The sequence below is a fragment of the Gracilinanus agilis genome, chromosome 1 (assembly GCF_016433145.1).
Source record: "Gracilinanus agilis isolate LMUSP501 chromosome 1, AgileGrace, whole genome shotgun sequence".
In the NCBI taxonomy this organism is placed as follows: Eukaryota; Metazoa; Chordata; class Mammalia; order Didelphimorphia; family Didelphidae; genus Gracilinanus; species Gracilinanus agilis.
Window position 1 is genome coordinate 319,323,661 of NC_058130.1, and position 22,349 is coordinate 319,346,009.

A 22,349-nucleotide genomic window follows, 5' to 3' on the forward strand; every position below is an offset into this window, starting at 1 on the left:
GTACTTGTATGTAATTTATAAGGAATTGTACCTATTGGAGGTGCTGGCTTTCCCCCCCCCCCCCTCTTCTTATTGCCAAAGGTTCATAATAAAGAAAAGTAAATTACTTGAGAACAAGGTCTGTCATCTGCCCCCTTTTATATGCCCAACGCTTAACACACACAATGTCCGGCACAAAGCTAATTAATGTTTATTCTCCTTGTAGTCCAATATATAGTATGGGTTTAAAACATGTCTAATTGAAGTGAAATGAAAATCCTCTGCAGCAGTTGGCCATCTGTCACTGTGGCAAAGGTTTGTGAAACAAAGAAGACACGAGGACCCGCAATTGAAAGGAATCTTAGACCAGATTCCCTTTGCTAAATGTTATCCTCGAAAGGTAGTCCCTTTGCTGAATGCAAACGGATGTCTTTTCGCAGAAAGTTCTCTTCCATAGCGACCCTGTTCCTAAGAGGCTGAATGCTAAAGAAACTATGCGCCTGAAGCGAGGGGCTAAGGACTCTCTCTCTTCTTTCAGTCTGCAGGATGGACTCGCACATCAGATGGATTTTTATCCTGCACGTTCTACACCTAGCGCGTGAGCCGCCTTGCGCATACTCTAAAGAGTGGTCACGGGAACCCGCATCCTCCTCCCCCACACCTTTCCACTCCTAACTGTAACTGCTCCTCAACCCCCACCTCCCCGTTCTGACCGCCCCCGCAAGGAGTTTTGGGAAAACACATCCGGCCTGTGATCCAACCAATCTAAAAGGGGAGGGATAGGAAAGTAGGGAAATCCTTTGGATTGACACAGGGTCCTGTCCAATGAGGACCAGAATTTAGCTTGGCTCCCGCCCAAGTAGACCCGAGAAAAAGGGTTTTTGACCAATCGAGAGCAGGGGCCGGGGTAGTGTTTGTGGCGACCTCTGGGAGGCTGTGGCGTTTCGAAGAGGGCGCTTGGTGTTCTGTGCAAGGGTTGGAGAAAACCTCGCTGCCAGGGGCGGGGGGTGATTTCGTCCGTGGCAAAAGCCTCTGTCCGAGGAGAAAATGAGTTTAGCTCTGAGGTCGGTAAAGAGGGGGCGGCCATGTTCCACCCTACCCGCCCCGAAGCGGGGTCCCACCGGCGGGGTTGGGGCGGGGGCGGTGGAGGGAGGGCGGGAACTATGGGATAGGGAGGCCGGCCGCCCTAGAAAGCTGAGAAACTCGAGGCCAGGCCCCCTGCGGTTATATGGCCTCGTCTCTCTGAGTTGGGTGAGGAGAGGCTGCAGGCGGTGCAGGAGCCCCGTTGGCTTCTGGGCAAAGCGCCCAGGACCGAGGCCCAAGCTGCGACCTCGAACTGGGTGGGAGCGAAGTATCGCGAGAACTCTTCGCCCCAGGGCTGTTACACTCTTCGGCTTCCGCCGCTGTTTGCTTTGCCAACACTTCATCTTTCACTGCCCCCTGCACAGATGCCCCCCATCCACTTTAAAAAACAAAACAAAACCGCCTCTGATTTGGGCTGAACTAACGACTTCTAGCCATTTCCACCTAGTCCTTTTTCCTTGATAGTTTGATTTTTGTTTACTCCTTTGGCCTCCTCTCACCTACCCCTTCACCATTCAGTTCTTAGGAATATAAAGTGGCTACATAAAGGTTAGGTGGTAAAGCCGTTTTTTATATGCCTCGAAGGTACCTCCTCTGCAGTCTGAAGCCTGTGCACCCCTTCAGAATGTTTGCAAAGGCATAAAATAAAGTACATGAGATTTACAGAGGAAACTAATAATAATGAACTAGTTATCAATATTAAAGCTCAACCCCCTACCCACCCCTTAAGAACCAATGTGTTAAAAGTGACATTAGCAATCACTTAATTCATCTTTTCATTCGGAAGATGAAGAAACAGGCCTAGGGAGGTGCAGTGATTTCACTCGAATTAGTATATAGCAAAGGGAATTTTAAACTCGAGTCCTTTTATTACAAAACCAGGATTTTTGACAGTTTCTGCCTTTCACCTTACACATGCAAGACCTTACAAAGGTCGCTTTTCTTAAATGACAGAACCCCTTTAACATCATTTACTCCCCAAACTTTATTTCTTTATTCTTTTATTTAAAAGAAAGACTCCCCTAATATCCTCAGAGAAAGATCATCTCTGATCTCCCATCTGGCTCTGCTTTTCTCCCTTCTACTCCCCCCAAATATATCAAAGATTTTACAGGTTTTACAATGAACTGTTCTGTAGAGCAGTAGTCATGCCCTTCCATGGGTTATCAGTAATGAAACAGAACCATGACCATGACCTTTTAAGTCAAGAAGAAAATTTTCAGGCCCTAAATTTTGAAGGTAACATTCAGTTCCTTAAAACTGATCTTCCTGGGAGATCTCATTGTAGCCACACCTACAAAGTCATAACATTTATCTTACTATATGATTTGTAATCTTACTAGTTTATCAGACTTTTTATTGAAAATTTACTTTCTAAAGATTTGCTTGTTATAGTAATATTACAGTCTTGACTTCTTTGGAACTTTAGAAGTTTTAAATATCTGGAAGATTTGTATTTTAAGACTCAGTTTAGGCTTTTGGACAATTTTTTCTATAACAAGATAAATTCATTTTTCTATTTATTTTTTCAGCCTTTCTAGAAGACACTGCCCTTCAGTTGAATATCATAGGTTTTATGTGCATTTTGAACACATAGCATGGACATATATTTATGATTAATAAAATTTTAGTTGATTTTTATTATTCAGGGAAAAACAAGTGTTTAAGATACATAATGAACTTTGCAAACTATTTTGCCAAAAAACAATGTTAGTTGATTTCATTAATCCTTTTGAATTATTTTATGCTACTTAGGTAAGGTAAAAATTAATTTTAACCACAATCAAAAGTGAGTCAACAGTTACTTTTGATTTTTCTTAGAATTAATTTTATATTGTTATACATGTTCCAGAAAGCTATGGATGAGAGTTGAAGTTTGGAGTTTTTTTATATGGCTTCAGAAAAGCTACTGTATCATGTGAACCCCAGGCTATTTGCAACAGTGTTAAAGAAAATGACATTTTACCATAGTACAGTATCACTTTGAGCTACAATTTTTTTGGCTCTCATTTTGGAAGGCTAAGTTTATGGCAGGGATATTAAAGGTGATGACAGGGCAGTTGAGTCCTAAAAAGGCAATTTGATTTATCTTTGTTCTCTTGAAATATTTTCAGAAATTTGGAAAATAATTCTGATATTTATTTGGTTACTTTGTTTCACCCCATTCCCCAATCCTATTTCGAACATTGATGAATGCAAAGGAAGATTAAAAGTGAACTACAAGATTTTCTGTTTTCTTTTTTTCATGTCATAGAAATGAGCTTGTAGTAGACAAAACAAAAAGGAAAAAAAGACGAGAACTGTCTGAAGAACAGAAACAAGAAATAAAAGATGCCTTTGAATTATTTGATACAGACAAAGATGAAGCAATAGACTATCATGAATTGAAGGTAAAGGTAATTTTTAAAATGTTGGTTTGTGTCTATTGGCAGGGTCCTGATCACTTTCTAATTAATTTTGTACTTATTTTGTTTTTTAATTTGTTTTTGGAACTCGACTATTATGATAAAGCTTTTTCAGTATTGTACCACTTTGTTATTGAATGGGAGGTATCCCAACATCTTTTTTTAGGAAATAATTTTTATATAGTGAGAAGTCATTCATTGGGCATTTAGTAATATACCTGTTATGTACCAGGCATACTAGGCCTTTCGGGAAATACAAATAACAGCATTTAAATTATGAAAGATCATTATTAGGAAAGGTATATACTTTTCAGTAATAATAGAAGATTTAAAGCAGTTAATCTACAGGCATTTATTAAGCATTTAAATATTAGGCGGTTTAACAGTTCTTTCTTTCAAAATCTTTGTTCTTACTAGGCCCAAACTCTTGGATATTATGTCTTTGAAAGATGAAAGTGTTACACACAGAAATGCATGGGTACATACCAACATGATATCTCATATATATATGGGGTTCCAAAAGTGACTTTTGAAATACTGTACTACTCTTGCACAGGGACATAATGTATTGCATGTGTAAGAGGGTACACTTGAATGTATGTGGTTTCAACATCACTCTAAAGAATACATGTGATATCTGCCTAGTGTTATTGATGCTTATGGAAAGAAATGTCTAAATATGAATTGATAATAGCTAATATTTTTATGGCACTGTAAAGCTGCAAAGCATTTCATATAATTATCTTATTTAATCTCGGAGTAGGTGCTATTATTATGCCCATTTGACAGGCTAAGAGTTTTGCATAAGATCACATGGCGACTAAGATTCTGAGGTACCATTTAAATTTATATCTTCCTGAATCCAAGCCCAGCATTATCTACTATATCAAATAGCAGCTCTTAGTTAAATAATTAGTTTAATTTACAAATGTAAAGGGAATATGGAATTGTGTGTGTATGTGTGAATCCTGTGTTTGAAGAGAGGGAAAAAATGACATTTATTGCATGGCCTGCTGGGATAGGAAAATAAAAAGGCATATAAGTATTTAAGTATGATTACTATAATCACTTTAAATTGTAAATAATTGCAAAAACTTTTTTAGGACTGTTATTTTTGAGTAGATTAGGGAGCTTTATATATTCTCAGTGAGAAAAGTTATAATATTTGGAATGAAGTATGGTTGAACCTTGAGTGGGGACCATATAGGTATGTAGCCCTGACTTTGACACTGTGTGACCTTTGATGAATATACCTTTAATCTTTCTGGGCTTCAGTTTGAGGGGGTTAATAATGAGGAGGATGCCTTAGTAATCTGTTCTGCTGTTTGCTGCCATCAGGTTGGTCTTTCTGAAATGTTATATATATATATATTTAGTTGTATAAGTAGTCCACTAGATAATCTCCAGTAAGTCCCAGTGGACTGTAATCTAACTAGTCCTGTATTCGAAGTCCTTTATATTTTGGTTTTGGATTACTTTCCCAGCTTTTTTTTTTCTCACTTATCCCCCCAATATGAACTCTCCTCTTCTTTAGGAATATTTATCTTTTCATTCCTTAATTAAGCCTTGTGTTTTTCTGTCTTATTTTTTTTTGCTTGCTTTTTTCTCCTTATTTTAAATACCTTCACAGTCACTCCTTATTCCAGTCTTATAGTTCAATTTGTTTGTCCTCCATGTAAATTTTGTGGAATATATCTTGATTCTTATGCTCATTACACATTTTACTTAGTTTTTGTAGATCTCAGTATTATCTGCAAAATAGGGACAATAATATTTGTGAGGAAAATTCTTTGTAAATGAATAAATGGTGTTATACATGTATATGTGTTATTATTTACTTTTAAATTTTTCGTGTTTGCCTCTGATTTGTGAGCTCTTTGAGGGCAGATATATGTCTAGCCTTGTTTTGAACACAGTAGGTAGACAATAAATATTTGTTGACTTAGACACTTAGCATATGTCATTGGCTTTACTAATGGAAGCAACTGTTAAAACCATTTTATTAGTTAATTTTTTTGAAATTGAAAGTATGGTCATCTTTGGTTTTAGTAGTCTGATGTCATGTTTTTAATCTTTTAAAAATGTAAAGTTAGAACTTTTTTTTTTTTTAGATTAGAGAAGAAAAAATATATGTACTTTCATTTTGTAGTTTATAGTTTGTATTTCTGTTTTATTCCAAAAGGTGGCAATGAGAGCCTTGGGGTTTGATGTGAAAAAAGCAGATGTACTAAAGATTCTTAAAGATTATGACCGAGAATCCACAGGCAAAATCACCTTTGAAGATTTTAATGAAGTTGGTATGTATTTTAATTTATTCTTTGTATTGAGAAATGGTTGGGAAATTAGCCTGGTTTGGAACAATACAGAAAAAAGGGAACTTTTTTTATTTTCCTGGTTTCTGTTAATTTTTTGTTGTTGTTATACTGCAATATTTTTTAATTTTAGTGGTTTCATAGAGAGATGAATTGATCTTTCCATTTTTTCCCATGAAGAGACAGTGTACAGTTTTGTTGTAGGTCATATTTGTTTTTATTTTTTTGGTCTATTTTGTTCTGAAAAGTTTCAATTGTTTTTTTTTAATCCTTGCCTTTCTTCTTAGAATCAATACTATATATTGTTTCCTAGGCAGAAGAGCGGTAAATGGGAGTTAAGTGACTTGCCCAGGGTCACATAGCTAGGAAGTATTTGAGTCTAGACTACCTGTCTTAGACCTGGCTCTCAAACTATTTAGCCAGCTCTGAAAAGTCTTAGTAGTAATTAAATTAATATATAAGGGAACTTCAGAATGTGTAGGAACAAATCCTTTTTAATAGTGCATCTTTTAATGTATAGTTATATAACAGAGACATCTTAAACTGTTCTATTTTGCTTTTGGAGTTTGCACATTGAATTTCTGGAATTCATTTAAAAATGGAAATACTGTCCAGTTTTTCTCCCCCTTTTTTTGAGGCTTTGTTACATTTATATTTGGGTTGAGGGGAGTGAATAACAGGATAGGGGACCTGCCATTAAAATTTAGGAGTCTTTTCCAAACTCTTCTTTTAAAGAGGCAATGTTGATTTTGCATTGAAGTATTAGGTGTGGTAGAAAAACCAATAATACTTAAATGTAGTTTAGGTGTAGTGTAACTTAGAGTAAGAGCAAATAAATTTGTGAAGATAATTTCATATTATATTAGACTAAATGTGCTAATTCAAGGTAGACTCTTGACTTTTAAAATTGTTCCAGGTGCTTTGGTGGCTACTTGTTGGCACTCAATACTTTTTGACATATGGCAACAATAATTAATGTTAGGCCTCTTGACAGTAACCTCTTTAAAAACTCTTAGAGTAAAATATTTTAATCTGTTTACTTTGATTCTGGTTATGGAATCCCAGAGTTGTTGGAAATATTTTTGTTTTTTTCCTCATAATGAATGCTAGTTTACTTTAAACTCTTTAACTTCCTTAACATTTTGTTAGTAATTGCTCTTTTCATCCTTTCCCAACAAACTTAAAGAAAAAAAATTGCTTAAATGTCCTAATTTAGTAGGTGCTCAATACATGTATTATGGCACTGAAAATAGAAGTAATCAATATATCAGTCAACCAGTATTTGTATCCACATCAGGTATAACATTCTGCTAAAGTCCTATAGGAGATTAAAGAAATAGTAAAAACCACAATCTACTGTTAACTTATACTGTAATTAGATAAGACTTATACTCACTAAATAGTTCAGTAATAGGACAAGATGGAATATGATTACATGTTAAAATGAGTGGTATACATATATAATTAATCTATAGAAATTTTTAGAAGAGAAAGAGACTGTCTTGGTCTGGTTTAAATAGGGAAAACTTATAGATTAACTGGGATATAAAATATTAGCCAATTAATGAAGATTTGGCTAGGTAGAGGGAAGTTGGAAGTTTTGGAATTTATAAATGCCACAGACATATTCCAGATACTGGGAATACAAAGAAAAAAACAAAATTTTCCTTCCCTTTATTAGTTTATATTCAACTGGGAATTTAAATATTATATAAATAAAATATTATAAATGTTATATCACTCCCTCCCAACATTTACACAGTAAACAGGTTAAACATTTACACAATTACATAAATATATGATAATTTGATGATTGAGCAAACATTCACTCCTGGAATCAAAGGGATTAAGAAGAGTTTTTCACTAGAAGTGGCATCTAAGCTGTGTCTTGAAGGACCCCAGGATTCCAAGAGGTAAAAGTGAGGAGAGACTATATTCCAGACAGCAAAAGACCCAGAAGTGAGAAATGGCATGCCAAGCAGGCCATTAGATCATTTTAGCTGAAATATAGAGTAAATGAATGGATTAAATCTGAAATCCAATTAATTAATTAAAGTAAATTCTTGGAAAGTAGGAGGAGCTAGGTGATAGAGGACTTTAAATGTCAGAGGTCTTTTATTTTAGAGGCAGTAAAGAGCCACTGAATGCTTAAAAAAATTTTTTTTTTCTTTTCTCTACCTCTGATTAAATTGTACTACACCTAAAATTAGTTTTAAGCATTGTTGATTTTTCTACCATACCTAATATTTTATCCGTAGGAATAAGGAAGTGAGTAGCTTAGGTAGATCTGTGTTTTTGATGATGATCATAAAAATAATATGAAATTACTAATAATAGCTAGTATTTATATAAAACTTAGATTTGCATAGTTCTTATTATCTTATTTGATCCTGAAAATATTTTGAGAAGTAGGTGATATCTTATTTTACAAATGAGGAAATTGGGACTGACAAGTTTAAGTGACCTGTCCAGGATTAAACGGTAAGTGTCTGAGGTAGGATTCGAATTCAGGTCTTTCTTTGTCCAAGGTTAGGATACTAACTGCTCTGTCACCTAGTGCTCATCTAATTAGGTAACTTTATGGAGGATTAATTTGAGAGGAGATAGACTGGAAATGAGGATGCACATTTAGGAGGGGCTGCATGTTGTCAAGATGAGAGGTGATAAAGAACTGGCCTGGGATAGCAAATGAATAGAAAAAAATACAGTTGTAAGAGATATAAAGATAGAATCAGCAAACATGACATAAGAACTAATTGGATATAGAAAAGGAAGTGAAGGGAAATGGGAATTAATCTGAGGCGACTCGAAAGAGAATGGTTCCATCAATAGAAATAGGGAAGTTAAGGAGGTGGGGATAGAGCATTTAGAAGTTCTGTTTTGGGCTGTTGAATTTAGAGATGCCAGCTGCATATTCAGGAAATAATGTCTATCAGGCAGTTGGTAATGTGGGATTGGAATTAAGGAAAGAAATTAGAACTAGATTTATAAAAAAACTAGTCGTTTGCATAGAGATGATAAAGCTGATGAGAGAGAGAACATCTGAGAGACTATAGACAGAAGAGAAGACCTGATTCAGGGTCAAGAACTCCTAAATTTATAGGTCAGAGATGAATATAGCAGAGTAGATGTAGAAGGAACAATCAGACAAGAATGAAACCTGCAGATAACAGCTTTGAGAAATCCAAAGGAGGGAGATGATGGTTGGCTGTGTCAGAAAATTCAAAGACGTTGTTTAGGATGAGGAATAAGAAAGGGCCACAAAGCTCTTGAGCAAAGAGAGATTTGGTAACGTTAGAAAAAGTAATTTGAGAATTTTTATTTTTGGCGATTAAGTTTGCAATAATAAAAGCAGTTTAATGTAATTTTATTTTAAAAATATTTTGCCATGGTTACATGATTCATTTTTTCTCCCTCCCTCCTCCTGGAACTGACAAGTAATTCCATTGGGTTAAAAGCAGTTTAATTTAAAAATGAGAAAATGGTAGTGGAGTAGTGAGATTAGATGCCAGATTTGCAAATCAAGTTGGTTGGCAGTGAGGTCATAGAGTGTGGATGGTTCTTTATTGGAGTTTAGCTCCTTTTGTCCCATCCCCCTTATACAAATCCCATCCTTACACTGTGAAAGTGAGAAGAGATAGATAAATATCAGATGATGACTTAAGAATGGCAGGGCTAAGAAAAGGCTTTTTAAAAGAAGAACTAACCTAGGCATGTTTTTAAGTAGCTTGGGAGGGAGTCCAGGAACAAGGAGAGGTTTAAGTTGAGACAGGGTGGAATAGGATTCAGGGTAGGAGTAGAAAGTTTAACTTTTCCAAAGAGAAGAACCGTCTCTTCAAAGATGAAAATATGAAGGATGATAATGGAATTCAAATATATGACCAAAGAGAGTACTTTCATAATTCAAGATCATGAAGGTTGCCTAGGTTTAGATGTTGATGTGAGATTGTAAATGTTATCATGCCCTGTGGATGGCTAAAAATAGAACACTCCTGGGAGTGGATGAACTAAGAGACTATAGTATTTCCAAGGAAAGAAGAGCACATGAACAGTAGAGGAGAGGAAAGATAAGTGACTTGGTTGGAAAATCCAAATGAGGAAAAAAGTAACTGGAGTAGAAGGTTCCTAATAGAAAGTAATGGGAGATAAAGTTGGAAAGGTTGCAGACTTTGAAAACCAAACTGAGGATTTTGAACTTTGTCTTGTACCTGTCTGAATTTCATGGCTTCTTACATACAGGTGTATCTACAGGAAGGGCTTGGAAAGTGTTAAAAGATGTAACTGGTGATGATTTTGTGACACAGCATTATCACTACCCAGCTTTGTGATATGTGCTGTGCCTTAATACATTTAGAAACTTACAGTACAGCTTACTGCACAAGACTGTCTCCAGGGAAACATACAACACAAGGAAATACAAATATAGACACCCTAGGAAAGCCACGTAGGTAATCAGACACCTCAGAGCTAAACTGTTCAGCTGTAAAGGTCCCATCTGGCTCCCTTGTTCTCTTTCCTTTCAGTAGACAGCTTTACTATATGAGCCATTTTTGGAGACATGAGTTCAGAATCCTGAGATACCTGTGTTTTTATCATTTGGGAAGCTAACACCTTTCTCAGTCCTTTTGACAGCAAGTTGTTACCTTTCTGCCCAGTAGAAAATTGCCTTCCTTTGCTGATTGTGATATATAGTAGGTATATGTGAGCCACTGAAAGTTTTGAACAGTAGAGTAACACCCTAAAAATGGTATAGGTTTGATTGCTGAGGAAGATACTAGGGGCAAGGAAACCAGTTAAGAGATTATTTTAACAATCTGAGTAGCCGGATAGAACATTTTAGGGGTCCGCATCTGACCCGCAGGCCGTAGTTTGCCCATCACTGTCTAGAGCAACTAGAAAAGTAGGAACGAATAGAAGACACTTTGAAAGAATTAACTCTACTACATGACTGATTGATTGCTTCATAGGAGTTGAAGGAGAAGTAAAAGTTAAAATCAAATCATTCAATAAGCATTAAGTGCCAGACATCGTGCTAAGTACTAGGGATATAAAAAGGAAAAAAACAGTTCCTATCCTCAAGGAGCTTATGATCTAATGGGGGAGACAAGATGGGAAAATCACAAGCCATTTGCAAAATAAGTAGGAAGTAATTAAAAGAAAGAAAGCACTAGAATTACTGTACAAGGCAGATTTTTAGTTGGAATTTAGAGGAAGTCCAAGGAGATTATTAGTTAGGAGATAGAGCATACCAGGCATGGGGGATAGCCAGAGAATGCTGACATTCTCTGTCTGACAGATGGAATATTTTGTTTGTGATACAGCCAGGAGGCCAGTATCCCTGGATGGAAGAGTACATGCTAGGGGAAAGGGTAGAAGAGGGCTAGGTCATGAAGAACTTTGAATGCCAAACAGAGCTTTTTGTATTTGTTCCTTAGCGCAATAGGGAGCTACTGAAGTTTATTATTGATTAGGAAGAATGACATGAACAGACCTGAATTTTGGGAAAATCACTTTAGTGGCTGAATGAACAATGGATTAGAGTTGGGGACAAACTTGAAGCAGGCAGCCCTACCAGTAGGCTATTACAATAATCGAGGGCTTGTGCTAGAATGGTGGCAGTGTCAGGACAGAAGTTTGTGTTTTGGAGAGATGTTACAAAGATGGAACCCACAAATTTTAGCAATAGATTGGATAGGAGAGAGGGAAGGAGTGAGAGATAGTGAAGAATTCAAGATAACTCCTAGATGGAGAGTCTGGAAGACTGGGAGGATGATAATGTGCTCAATGGTAATAGGGAAGGTACTGGAGGAAAGATAATGAGGTCTGGCTTGGATATATTGAGTTTATAAGGTGTTTTCTGGACATCCGGTTCAAGACATCTGAAAGACATTTGGAGATGTAAGACTAGAGGTCAACAGAGAGACTGGGGTAGGAAAGGTATATTTGAAAATCATAAGCATAGGGAATAAATAAATGGGAGCTGATGAAATCATGAAATGTGGTACAGAGGGAGAAGAAGAGAGGAACCAGGACAGAAACCTGAGGGGCATCTTCGTTAGAGAGGGTGGTCAGGAAGAGGAGGATGAAGGAGCAGCCAGGAGATGGGTGTTTTTAAAACCTGAGAAAAGAGGGAGAAGATCAATGAGGAGGGATCACCAAAGCCAAAGACTGAAGAAAGGTCAAGGAGAAGGAGAATTGAGAAATAGCCATTGAATTTGTCAACCATTAGTAATTTTGGAGAGCTCAGTTTTGGTGGAAGGGGTTAAGAAGAGATTGAGAAGAAAGAAAGTTGAGGCATCTATTGTAAATGACCTTTTTGAGGAGTTTAACTACAAAGTACAAAAGAGATATATAGGACAAAAACTAGCAGGGATGCAAGGATCAAGTGAAGGTATTTTCAGGATGGGGGAAATATGGCCATATTTGTAGACAGTAGGAAATGAGCCAGTAGAGAGAGATTAAAAATAAGTGAAAGTAGAGATGACAGAGGGGGCAGTCTGCTGGAGGAGACAGGATAGAATGAGATTGCTTAGAGAAATAGAAGGGTTAGCCTTAGTAGGGAATAAGGTCACGTTGTCATGTGAGATGAGTGAAGGAAGGAAAAGTGGTAGAAAGTACCTGAATGGCAGATGAAGAATAGGTGAGAAAAGGGAATTCACAATGAATGGGCTCTTGAATAATAGGAAGAATGGTGCCATTAACAGAAATAATAATAATAGAGATAGTAAGTTTGAGGGATATTCTGGGCCAGGCCTAAATCAGTCTCCAATACACTGATTCATGCTCTGAGTTCAAATGCAAGTAAGACAAGTGAACTATAAAATGCAATAAAAATGATTTAACTCAAAATGAGAAATGGAAAGGATATAGTTCCTAAAGTTGTAAAGAAAGCAATTCAGATAAAATGGCTTATTTTTTCCTGACTTTACATTCACTGTGGTGAGGTAGGTCACAGAAGTAGGAATTTTGCTAAAACTTAGCACTAAAACTAACAACAACAACAACAACAACAATAATAATAATAACAACCTCAAACACTGTTTATTAGTGATACTATGTACCTGTGTATCTTAGAAAGTCAAAGTGTCAGAAGAAGCAGCACTTCTGATAATGTATATAGGAAGCAATATAGACACAATTCCATAGTTGTATTTCTTCCTTTTTAAATGAAAAAATGACCAGACTTACTTACGTAAAACAAGTGTGCTATTCTTATCTGAGTTTGTCTTTAGACATGTTGAATTTGAGAGTTCAGTAGGCTATGAAGTAAATATATCCAGCATAAATCTGGAGATAGAAAATTAGTACTATTTGAGATTATTTACATAGAAGATGATTGGGGAGGACAGTCAAAATATATCAACTCTGAGGAGGACAGAATAGAGATAGAAGACCTTTAGACTTGATTGAAACTCAGTACAAAATCATTACAGCTTGGCAAGAGTCAGCAAAGGAGAGAAAAATTCTTAACCTTTTCAAATATCATGAACCTCTTTTGCATCACACCCTTTGGCAGGCTAGTAAAACTACTCACAATAATATTTTTAAATGTATAAAATAATTTTACATGCATTTATTAAACACTTTGTGTCAAGTACCATGCATAGGATATATAAATTTACAAAGCAAAATAATTATTGAAATAAGTTATCAAAATATTTTAAAAAATAATTACAGATCCTAGGTTATGAATCTTTGTTGTGGAAGATACTGTAAAACTGTAAATTATAGTAGTGGAAGGATATTTATTTGTAATTTTAAATTCATATTTGTGCACAGATAGTTATGTTTACATTGTGCATAGACCATTGACTAAAAAAAGTTTAAATAATTTAGAAATAATATTTATATTTTCACATCCTACCTTGATGACATGGAGCTGTACTTGCTAGACTATTTGACCATGAAATACTTCCAAACTTGAGATATTTTGACAGAATTCATAAATGTTATTCCAGGAAATTGTGCTGTGGATTATCCTCTCCCCTGAGGATAAGAGTGTTGAGGAAATTTTGTCATGAGACAGAAAAACCCTGTTTTCATAGGGAAAAATCTGGCATGTAAATAATATCTTTGTATATACTTCCTTAATGTTTTAGTGATGCTTTTTTTACATCACTTCCCAGACTTTACATCACTTCCTATTCACTCCCCAATAGAACTCTCCTTTGAAACAAATAAAATTTAGCAAAACAAATCAATATGCATTGATCGTATCTGAAAATACATGCCTTATTCCTCACATCTTAAGTGAGGAGCAGTAAGGGCTAGACAACTCAGGCTAAATTAGTTGCCCTGGGTCACATAACTAGGAAGTGTCTTGAGGTCAGATTTGAACTCAGGTCTTCCCTACTCTAGGCTTGGTGCTATATCCACTGACCTACCTACTGCTTAGTTTGGGAAATCTTAATCTGGAAGCTTGTCAGTTATAATTGTCTCATTCTGATACCTAGGTGGAGGAAACTTTTAGTTCTTATATTAGTTTCATTTAACTATATTTTCCAAAATTGTGTCTCAACACCCTTATTAATTAAATCAACAGATCCAATTATGTCAATGTCCAAAAGAGAATTCCATCAGTAAGACATGGATCCTTATTCTTTGCCAGCCCATCTTCATCATACCTCACCCTGAAAATGTATTTTGGAAGAAAAGACACAACATCCCAGAAATAACTTCCTGGTTTTAGTGGAAGGAAAAAGATAATGGTTTTGGTATCACTGGCAATGAAGTGCAAACCCTTTAGTTATAGTGGAGTGTGCATATAGTGGATGGCTTGTCTTTCATTGGGATGATTTTTTGTGTTGAGAATAGCAGACAGCACCTGAAGAGAAGAAAAGTTTACAACTCCTAAGGAGTGCATTAGACTATGTGGTTTTGTATATTTGATTTGTGTTGGTCATATGCCGTAAGTGGACAGTGAGCCAAGCATAGCTTTGAATAGAAGATTGAGATCAAATTTGGAGAAATTCTTAGTGCTTTCAATGATTTTGGCTTACTGTCACAAAGTCCTTATTTTTAGCACTAATATGATCCCAGTAATGCTATTCAGCTGTGAATCATGGCTGAGCAATGATGTCAGAAGAATCAAAATTGCATGTGACCCAAAGGTCAATGGAAAGTTGCATGATCAGTTATAAGTAGGCTTCACTATATTAACAACAGTGGAATGCCTAAAATAGCATAAAAGATATCAAGAACTCCTATGGGTAGAAAAGGAAGCATTCCTATCATGTACCAAGAGTGAGGGATAAGAGATAGCCTAAGTGCTACAGTGGTTTTCACAAAATATTAAATAAACCTCATTTTGTCTTTTATCTTTGGCACTTTAGTGCAATGAGATGCAGTTGAATCCTAGTGCTTTGGGTAGGTTTTCTGTGGAGATTTTACAGAAAGACTTGGAAAAGAATAGTGCAAGTATGAAAAGAGGTGGAGGAACTGTGCAATATTAGAGTTCTCCCCTAGATTAGATTGTTCCTTTCAAATAATGTACTATTGAAGTAAAGTATTTATAATTCACACAGCAGACTGTTTAATATATATATATATATATCAACATTGATTTTGGGGAGAGTAGAGACTATATGCTCTTTACATTGTGGATATTTTATATAAACACTTTTATTCAGATTAAATTGATCATTTTCTAAAGTGACTTCATACCACTACAGATGTCTCTTGTTTTAAGCATACTCATTTAGTCATTTTTGGATTTGCACATTTTCTAAAGTAGGGAACAAATTTGTTGTATATGCAGGCATCCCTTGTTTTAAGCATATTCAGTAAGTAAGAAGCAGAACAGTGAGAGGTGAAAAAAAGAGAAAATGTTATGTGAGAAATAGAAATTAAATCCTTGTGGACAAAGAGCAGATGTTTGAGTTACATGAAGGATGAAGTCATTATAGAAGGAAAAAGAGAAAACTTTGCAGAGAAATGTGTCTCTAATTTAGGAACACTTGAATCTCCCTAGTTGTTAGTTGTTTTTCTCTGCAGAATTTACTTTATCTTTTCATGTATAATATCTTATACCTGTCCCATTCTTCCTACCTCCACTCCCCCACTCCCACCTTGGATGTACCCTCTCTGAGGATTGGGTATACTTACATTTTTGTTTTAGTATTTCTTTACACAATTCCTGGCACATGGCAGTCTCCTGATTAATGCTTGTGGAACTGAAATTGCAAAGGAGACAGATTTCAAGAGAGTGACTAGAGTTGGGAAATGGAGTGGAGGGGAGTTCTTTCTCTCAGCAACTTCCTTTTTATGCCCCAATTAAAAAAATACCTAGGCAGTAATTGATCTAGTAGAGTCACTTTCTCTTATGTAAATTTAGAGATTTAATACTTTTACTTGGAGTATGTACTCTTTTCTGCCTGTGTTTATTCAGGTCTATCTTTCCAGTCTAGTTTTTTTTTCTCCCATCTTCCTAAAACACTAAATTGTGTTACCTTCATTCTTCACCAACCTACTGTTTGTTCCTTCCCTTGCTCTATCTGGTTTTTGTCCCTATTGTACATAAAAATGTCCTTTTAGGACTGAAATTCTTTTTGAATTTAGTAGCATTTGACATTGTGGGTCTCCTCTATAAGGAGATCCTTTCTTAGGTCTAGAAACATATTGCATGGTTATTCTACTCCTTTTTCTGTTTGTCACAATCCTCATGGCTGCTTTCTTCTTTTTTTCTCTGAATTCTTCCTTTTGTGAATTCCATTTATTTCCATGGCCTCAACTATTATATCCAGACTGATGGTCCCCATAGTCCTGTTCTGTCTCCCAAGCTACACAATAGTCTACTGTCAGTTAACCTTTCTAATTTCTTTACTTCTCTCTAAAATGGAGAAAATAATACTATTTTTAAAAACTTATACTTGTGAGGCTCAAATGAAATGGTACGAGTAAAGCTCTTTGCAGATTTTAAAACACTATATAAAATGCCACACATCATCAGTAGTCATTTTTACTTGTATGTTTTATCAGTGCCTTAAACTCAACCTGTCTTAAAATGAGCTTATATTTTTTTCCAAACCCTGTTTCTCTGAGCTGCCTTCAATATTTTTGGTATTCATCTAGTCCTTAATGTTTTAAATTTTTGAATTTTCTTCCCAATTTCATATCTATTTATTGACAATTGCCATATGGATTTGTGGATAAAGTGCTGAACTTGGATTCAGATATCTTGGTTTCTGATTCCACCTCACACACTTAGCTTTGTGTGACCCTCAAGAAGAAATGAAACTTCACGTAGCATTAATTTCTAATGTGGGAATAATAATACTTATATTATTTATCTCAAAGTTGTGGTGAGAAAAGTACTTAAAAAAACTCAATTCCTCTTCATGTTGCATTATTGTCATAATATAGGTCTTCATTATTTTATTCTGCCAGTTTTATTAGGTTTTCTGACCTCTACTCTCAGCTCATCCATTTTATTCTTGTTCTTCACTTTGCTGGGAGACATCTTTCTCATGCATAGATCATAAATTACTTGTTTAGAAGACTTAGTTGACTTGTTAGTTAAGTCATATATCAAGAAAATTTTAGATATAGGATTTGGATCCTTTTTCCCCCTAAATCCAATCCTCTTTCCATTACAACACATTACCTGTATTTCTTTTACTGTTCTACAATTCTATCTTTATTTTATACTATTTAAGTACTAGAAAAAAATTTCACTACCCATTGATCTCTGTACACATCATATATTTAACCACCTCTGTACCTTATTCCTAAACTGTTCACCCATTTGGCCCATTGAATTGCTGTCATTTAAAATCCAACTGAAATACCACTTCAGAATTCCAGGAAGCTTTTTCACAATTCCTCTCCCTAGTTAGTAATGACTTTTCCTTTCCAACATCAAGAAGTGTTCATTTATTTTCCTCTGATTTCATATTGTCTTATTATCAAGTACTTCGTAAAACTTAGAGGGTTCTACAAATGAGATTTGTTAATAGCGACATAATATTTTCTAATAATTCATTGGATCTGTGATCTTATTGATAGGTGCATGTGTTTCAATGATGTATAGCACAACCAATCCTTGCCTGCCAAATCGATGTGATTTTTGTCTGTCATTTCATTCGCTTAGTACAAATGGCTTATCCAGTATGTGAATGGCCTTAATGTTTTTCTGTAAGAATGTAACATGTGAGCTGTCGATAGGTCATCCCTCTCTATAGGTATGTGATTTGTCCATCTTTTTTTTTTCCTGGTTATACTGGTGGCTCAGTGGATAAATAGCGGGACTTAGGAATAAGGAAGACTTGAGTTTGAATCTTACCTGAGATACTTACTGGCTGTGTGACCCTGGGTAAGTCACTTAAACTCTTTCAGCCTCAGTTTCCCTATCTATAAAATGGTATAATGGCACCTACCTCCGAGAGATGTTAGAAGAATCAAATGAGGTAAACTATATAAAGATTTTGTGAACTTTAAAATATTATGCAAATGTTATCTGCTATTATTCTCTGACATCCCTTACATGTCTTCTGCATGATATCATGTGTCTAATGACATCCATTATGCAAGTATCCATTACTCTTGACTGATCCTCACCTTAATTTGCTTGAAACACTGTATTATATCATGATTCACATCCATATATTATCACCAGAATATTGGTGTTCAACAAAATTGGTTACTATTTCAGGGAAAACCATGGGAGCAGTTAAAATTGTGCACTTGCACAATGGAAATCGAGCCCATTCTCTTCTTATCTAATTCTTGATTGCTCATCGTCCATTTTACCCTGTCTTTTCAAGATGTATGTATTGGTGAATGAATTGTCTCTTTTGCCCATTTAGCTATCTATTATAATTTGGACAGCAAGTTTTTTTTTCTATGTCCATGGTAAGGTCAAATTCTTTGAGAGATTATAGATCTTATTTTAGGATATTATAGTTCTTATAATCAGCATAATGCCATCTTAAAACAGTTACATTTAGAGACTCTTATCTCTCTCTTCCTAAGATCATTCTGAATTTTCTTTAATAGATAATTTCTTTTCTGTTTATGTTCTGGTCTAGGTTATCATATGTAGCAGTCTCAAATATGAAACAAAAAATAAAAATAATAATTGTAAGTGCCATTAGGGCAGAGGACTAGAGTCTGTTCCAAACTTTTTATATTACCCAGTGTCCAAGTCCTCTGCCCAAAGGCAGTCAGTAAATGATTGTGGAATTGAATAATGCCTTTAAAAAGTCTGGATTGTTTTTCTGTTGAATTGTTTTCTAGATTGTTGCAATATACCTTTATTGTTTTAAAAAATTGATTAAAAAACTTATTGAAATTGTATTATTACTGATGGAGTAATCTCTTTTACTTCAAGAAATATTTAGTTTTTTGTAGTAATTTTCTTATTTTCATTAATAATTATAATATTGTTCCAATTAAGGTCATATTTAGTGGTAGAGGAGGCCAAGTTATAAATCATTGCACTTGGGATCATGCACCTAAAAATCTTAACCATTTAAAATAAACTTATATTTTTAGGCATCAGTTCTTAGTTATCAAGTAAGATTATACACAGAACATTTGTAAAAGGATTATATGGTTACAGAAGTCTTAAATAATTTAAAGAGTCACACCATTAAAGTTCCATTGGGATAAGAATTTCTACATCTTGGATCCCCATCTGTTCCCAAAATCACCCTGTTGCTTCTTAAGTACATTACTACTTTTGGCAAGCTGCTTTTTTTGATTCACCTGTCATGTAAATTATTTAATTGGGCAAGAGCATTCCTTTTCTTCCTGTTCTGCTTTTTGTTGGAAATAATTTTTTTTAAAAGTTGAGTATGTGCCACATAGTTAAATGTGTAATTTTATTTTAATGTTCTAGTTGTATACATGCCAGCTTCTTTTTGATTGAATATTTATGAGCTTTGGTGTTCTGCATATTTATAGTAATATACTTCAATTAGTTTTTTGGAAGGCATGTTGGATAAAAGATTTAAAATTGATGGAGAAAGAAAACTATTTAATAAATGCTTAAGTGATAGATGTTAACATGAGTAGAAACTTTTTAAAAAAGCCTATCCAGCTAAACAAATTATCAGTAAAACAACAATGAGCTTCTAGGACACTCATTTCAATTTTTCTTATTCACTAAGCTTCACGGTATTTTCCTTATATAACTACACATTCTTATTGGTTCTATAAATTCTCCCAGGAGTGAGTTATTTTTAATGGCACAATTAAAATATAAGTACATAGTCTACATAGCATGTAGATTAGTAGGTAGAAACCAGACATGTTTGTTTTGATAATTTCAAAATTTTATGTATGAAGTAAAATATTTTCATACCATGGATTTATCTCAGTTCTGGTAAGTGTGGTTATAGTGACAAAAGTAAAAATAAAAATAAGTAATAGAATATAAACTTCATTTTAAATTATAATGATTTACCTTTCAAAACAACAGCTAAAATTCATGTTTAAATTTTGCATTAATATAATTTGGCATGAGAAACAGTGGGATGTAGTAGAAAAGAGAGAGTTTCCAGGTTAAGATGACCTAGGTTCATGACACGTAGCGAGTGATCCCTTGCAAGCCACTTTAAGGTGGCAGTATGCCAGGTAACTCTTAAGATAGTAAATTGCAGAGCAGGTGCTATTTTGCATTGGTAAGAATTTCTTCATTGGGAGTTTCTATACCAATGAAATCACAGAACCAGTTTAAAAAATAATAAAGATTTGGCATTTATGAAAATGATTAAAACTTTAAAAAAATTCATATACTAATCTTTAGATTCCTGAGTTACCATCTTTTTTACTAATTAGAATGAGCTACTTATCCAGTTTTACAAATAGTTTTAGAATTTATGAGCTTAGGTGTTTTGCATATGCATAAATTAGTAGAACCTTCTTCCTGAGCAACTTGGGTGTGCTATAGACATAATTTATTTTCTCAGCTTCCTGCAAACCTTTTGCATAACTACATTCTTCATTTTGGATTCAGAACTGCATTTTCGGTTAAAGACGAGGGGGCAGGGTCCTTTCCTATCTCTTAAAGTATGTGGCTCTTGTAAGCCTAACAGTAATATGGTTGGGAAGAAGTCACCTGCTGTTGCCTAACTCATCTGTATGTATGCGTATCTAACTACTGACAGTGGTTGATTCTCTCAATTTCACTTACTTAAAGTGAAAAAATATTAGTAGTCTGAAAAAAAAATAGTCAAACCAATTTAATTTAAATAGATAAATAGTACTTTTAATTTTGAACATGTCAAGATATAGTAATAGCTTTTGCCAAAAAAACCCTTTTAATATAATTTTCTTTAATTGTTTTGTGGTTGCCCTACTTTTAAAATTAGAGTGTAAACTACTTTAGGACAGGAAGCATGTCTTATATTTTTGTGTTCATTGCATTGATCAGCAGGGTGCTTGATAAATAATCGAGTTTCAATAAATTCTACTCTTTTCCACCTCCTATCACTCATAGCAACTATGTGGTCTAATTTTGTAATAGGATATACATATATATATGTTTATTTTTAAAAGAAATTAAAGGAGTTTATTACAAAATACATCAAGGTAACAACTCCCTAGAGATCAGTTCATATGTCAGGGTGGGCCAGCTTTTTTTTAACTTCATGTATTTTATTTTATTTTATTTTTATTTTTATTTTATATTTTTAAACCCTTAACTTCTGTGTATTAGTTCCTTGGTGGAAGAGTGGTAAGGGTAGGCAATGGGGGTCAAATGATCACACAACTGGGAAGTGTCTGAGGCCAGATTTGAACCTAGGACCTTCTGTCTCTAGGCCTGGCTCTCAATCCACTGAGCCACCCAGCTGCCCCTAACTTCATGTATTTTAAAAATGGGAATCATCTAGACATGCATCATGGTTATTAGTAAATAGTCAAACTTTGACAAAATTTAATAATCATCTATATTTTTTCTTTTTCTTTTTCTTTCTTTTTTTAAAATTAATATAATTTATCCACAATTGTCCTACCCCCTGCCTACCCTTCCTGCATCACAGAAGGTATCATTTGGGAGACAGACATATTCATACAAATTAAGTCTATCATGTTTCTTGTAATGGGATATTTTATGAAAAAAATATGCACACATATATGTTATGGAACTCGAACATTAGCTATCAAAATTTTAATCTTCCAACTATAGGTAGACATTGAACATAATTGATGTTACTGATTCATATGAAGAACAAAGAAAGATCTGTAATGTAAAATTTGATGACATACTGTAGTAGAATATCTTCATTATTTTAAAAGTTTTAAATTTTTATTTTATTTTTTTTTTAACTTCAGTGACAGACTGGATTTTGGACAGAGATCCACAAGAAGAAATACTGAAAGCATTTAAATTATTTGATGATGATGATTCAGGCAAAATAAGCTTGAGAAACTTGCGACGGGTTGCTCGAGAGTTGGGTGAAAATATGAGTGATGAAGAGCTTCGAGCTATGATAGAAGAATTTGATAAAGATGGTGATGGAGAGAGTAAGTTTGGAGCAAAACCTATTAGTGTTGTATTGCTGATAACTTTATTTGTCCAACTATTCTTACTTAGTTTTTATTTATGTTTTCTAACAAAATTATGAAT

General features: G+C 34.7%; 1 protein-coding gene across 1 annotated transcript in view; it reads left to right on the plus strand.

Moving 5' to 3' along the window:
- The first annotated feature begins 883 nt into the window (after positions 1-883).
- CETN3 (centrin 3) overlaps positions 884-22,349 on the plus strand; it is a 32,562-nt gene continuing 11,096 nt past the window's right edge. Inside the window, exons 1-4 of the mRNA XM_044662868.1 lie at positions 884-1,043; positions 3,317-3,452; positions 5,650-5,764; positions 22,055-22,246. Of these exons, the coding sequence (XP_044518803.1) occupies positions 1,027-1,043; positions 3,317-3,452; positions 5,650-5,764; positions 22,055-22,246 (460 nt within the window). The 5' untranslated portion in view covers positions 884-1,026. The remainder of the gene's footprint in view (positions 1,044-3,316; positions 3,453-5,649; positions 5,765-22,054; positions 22,247-22,349) is intronic.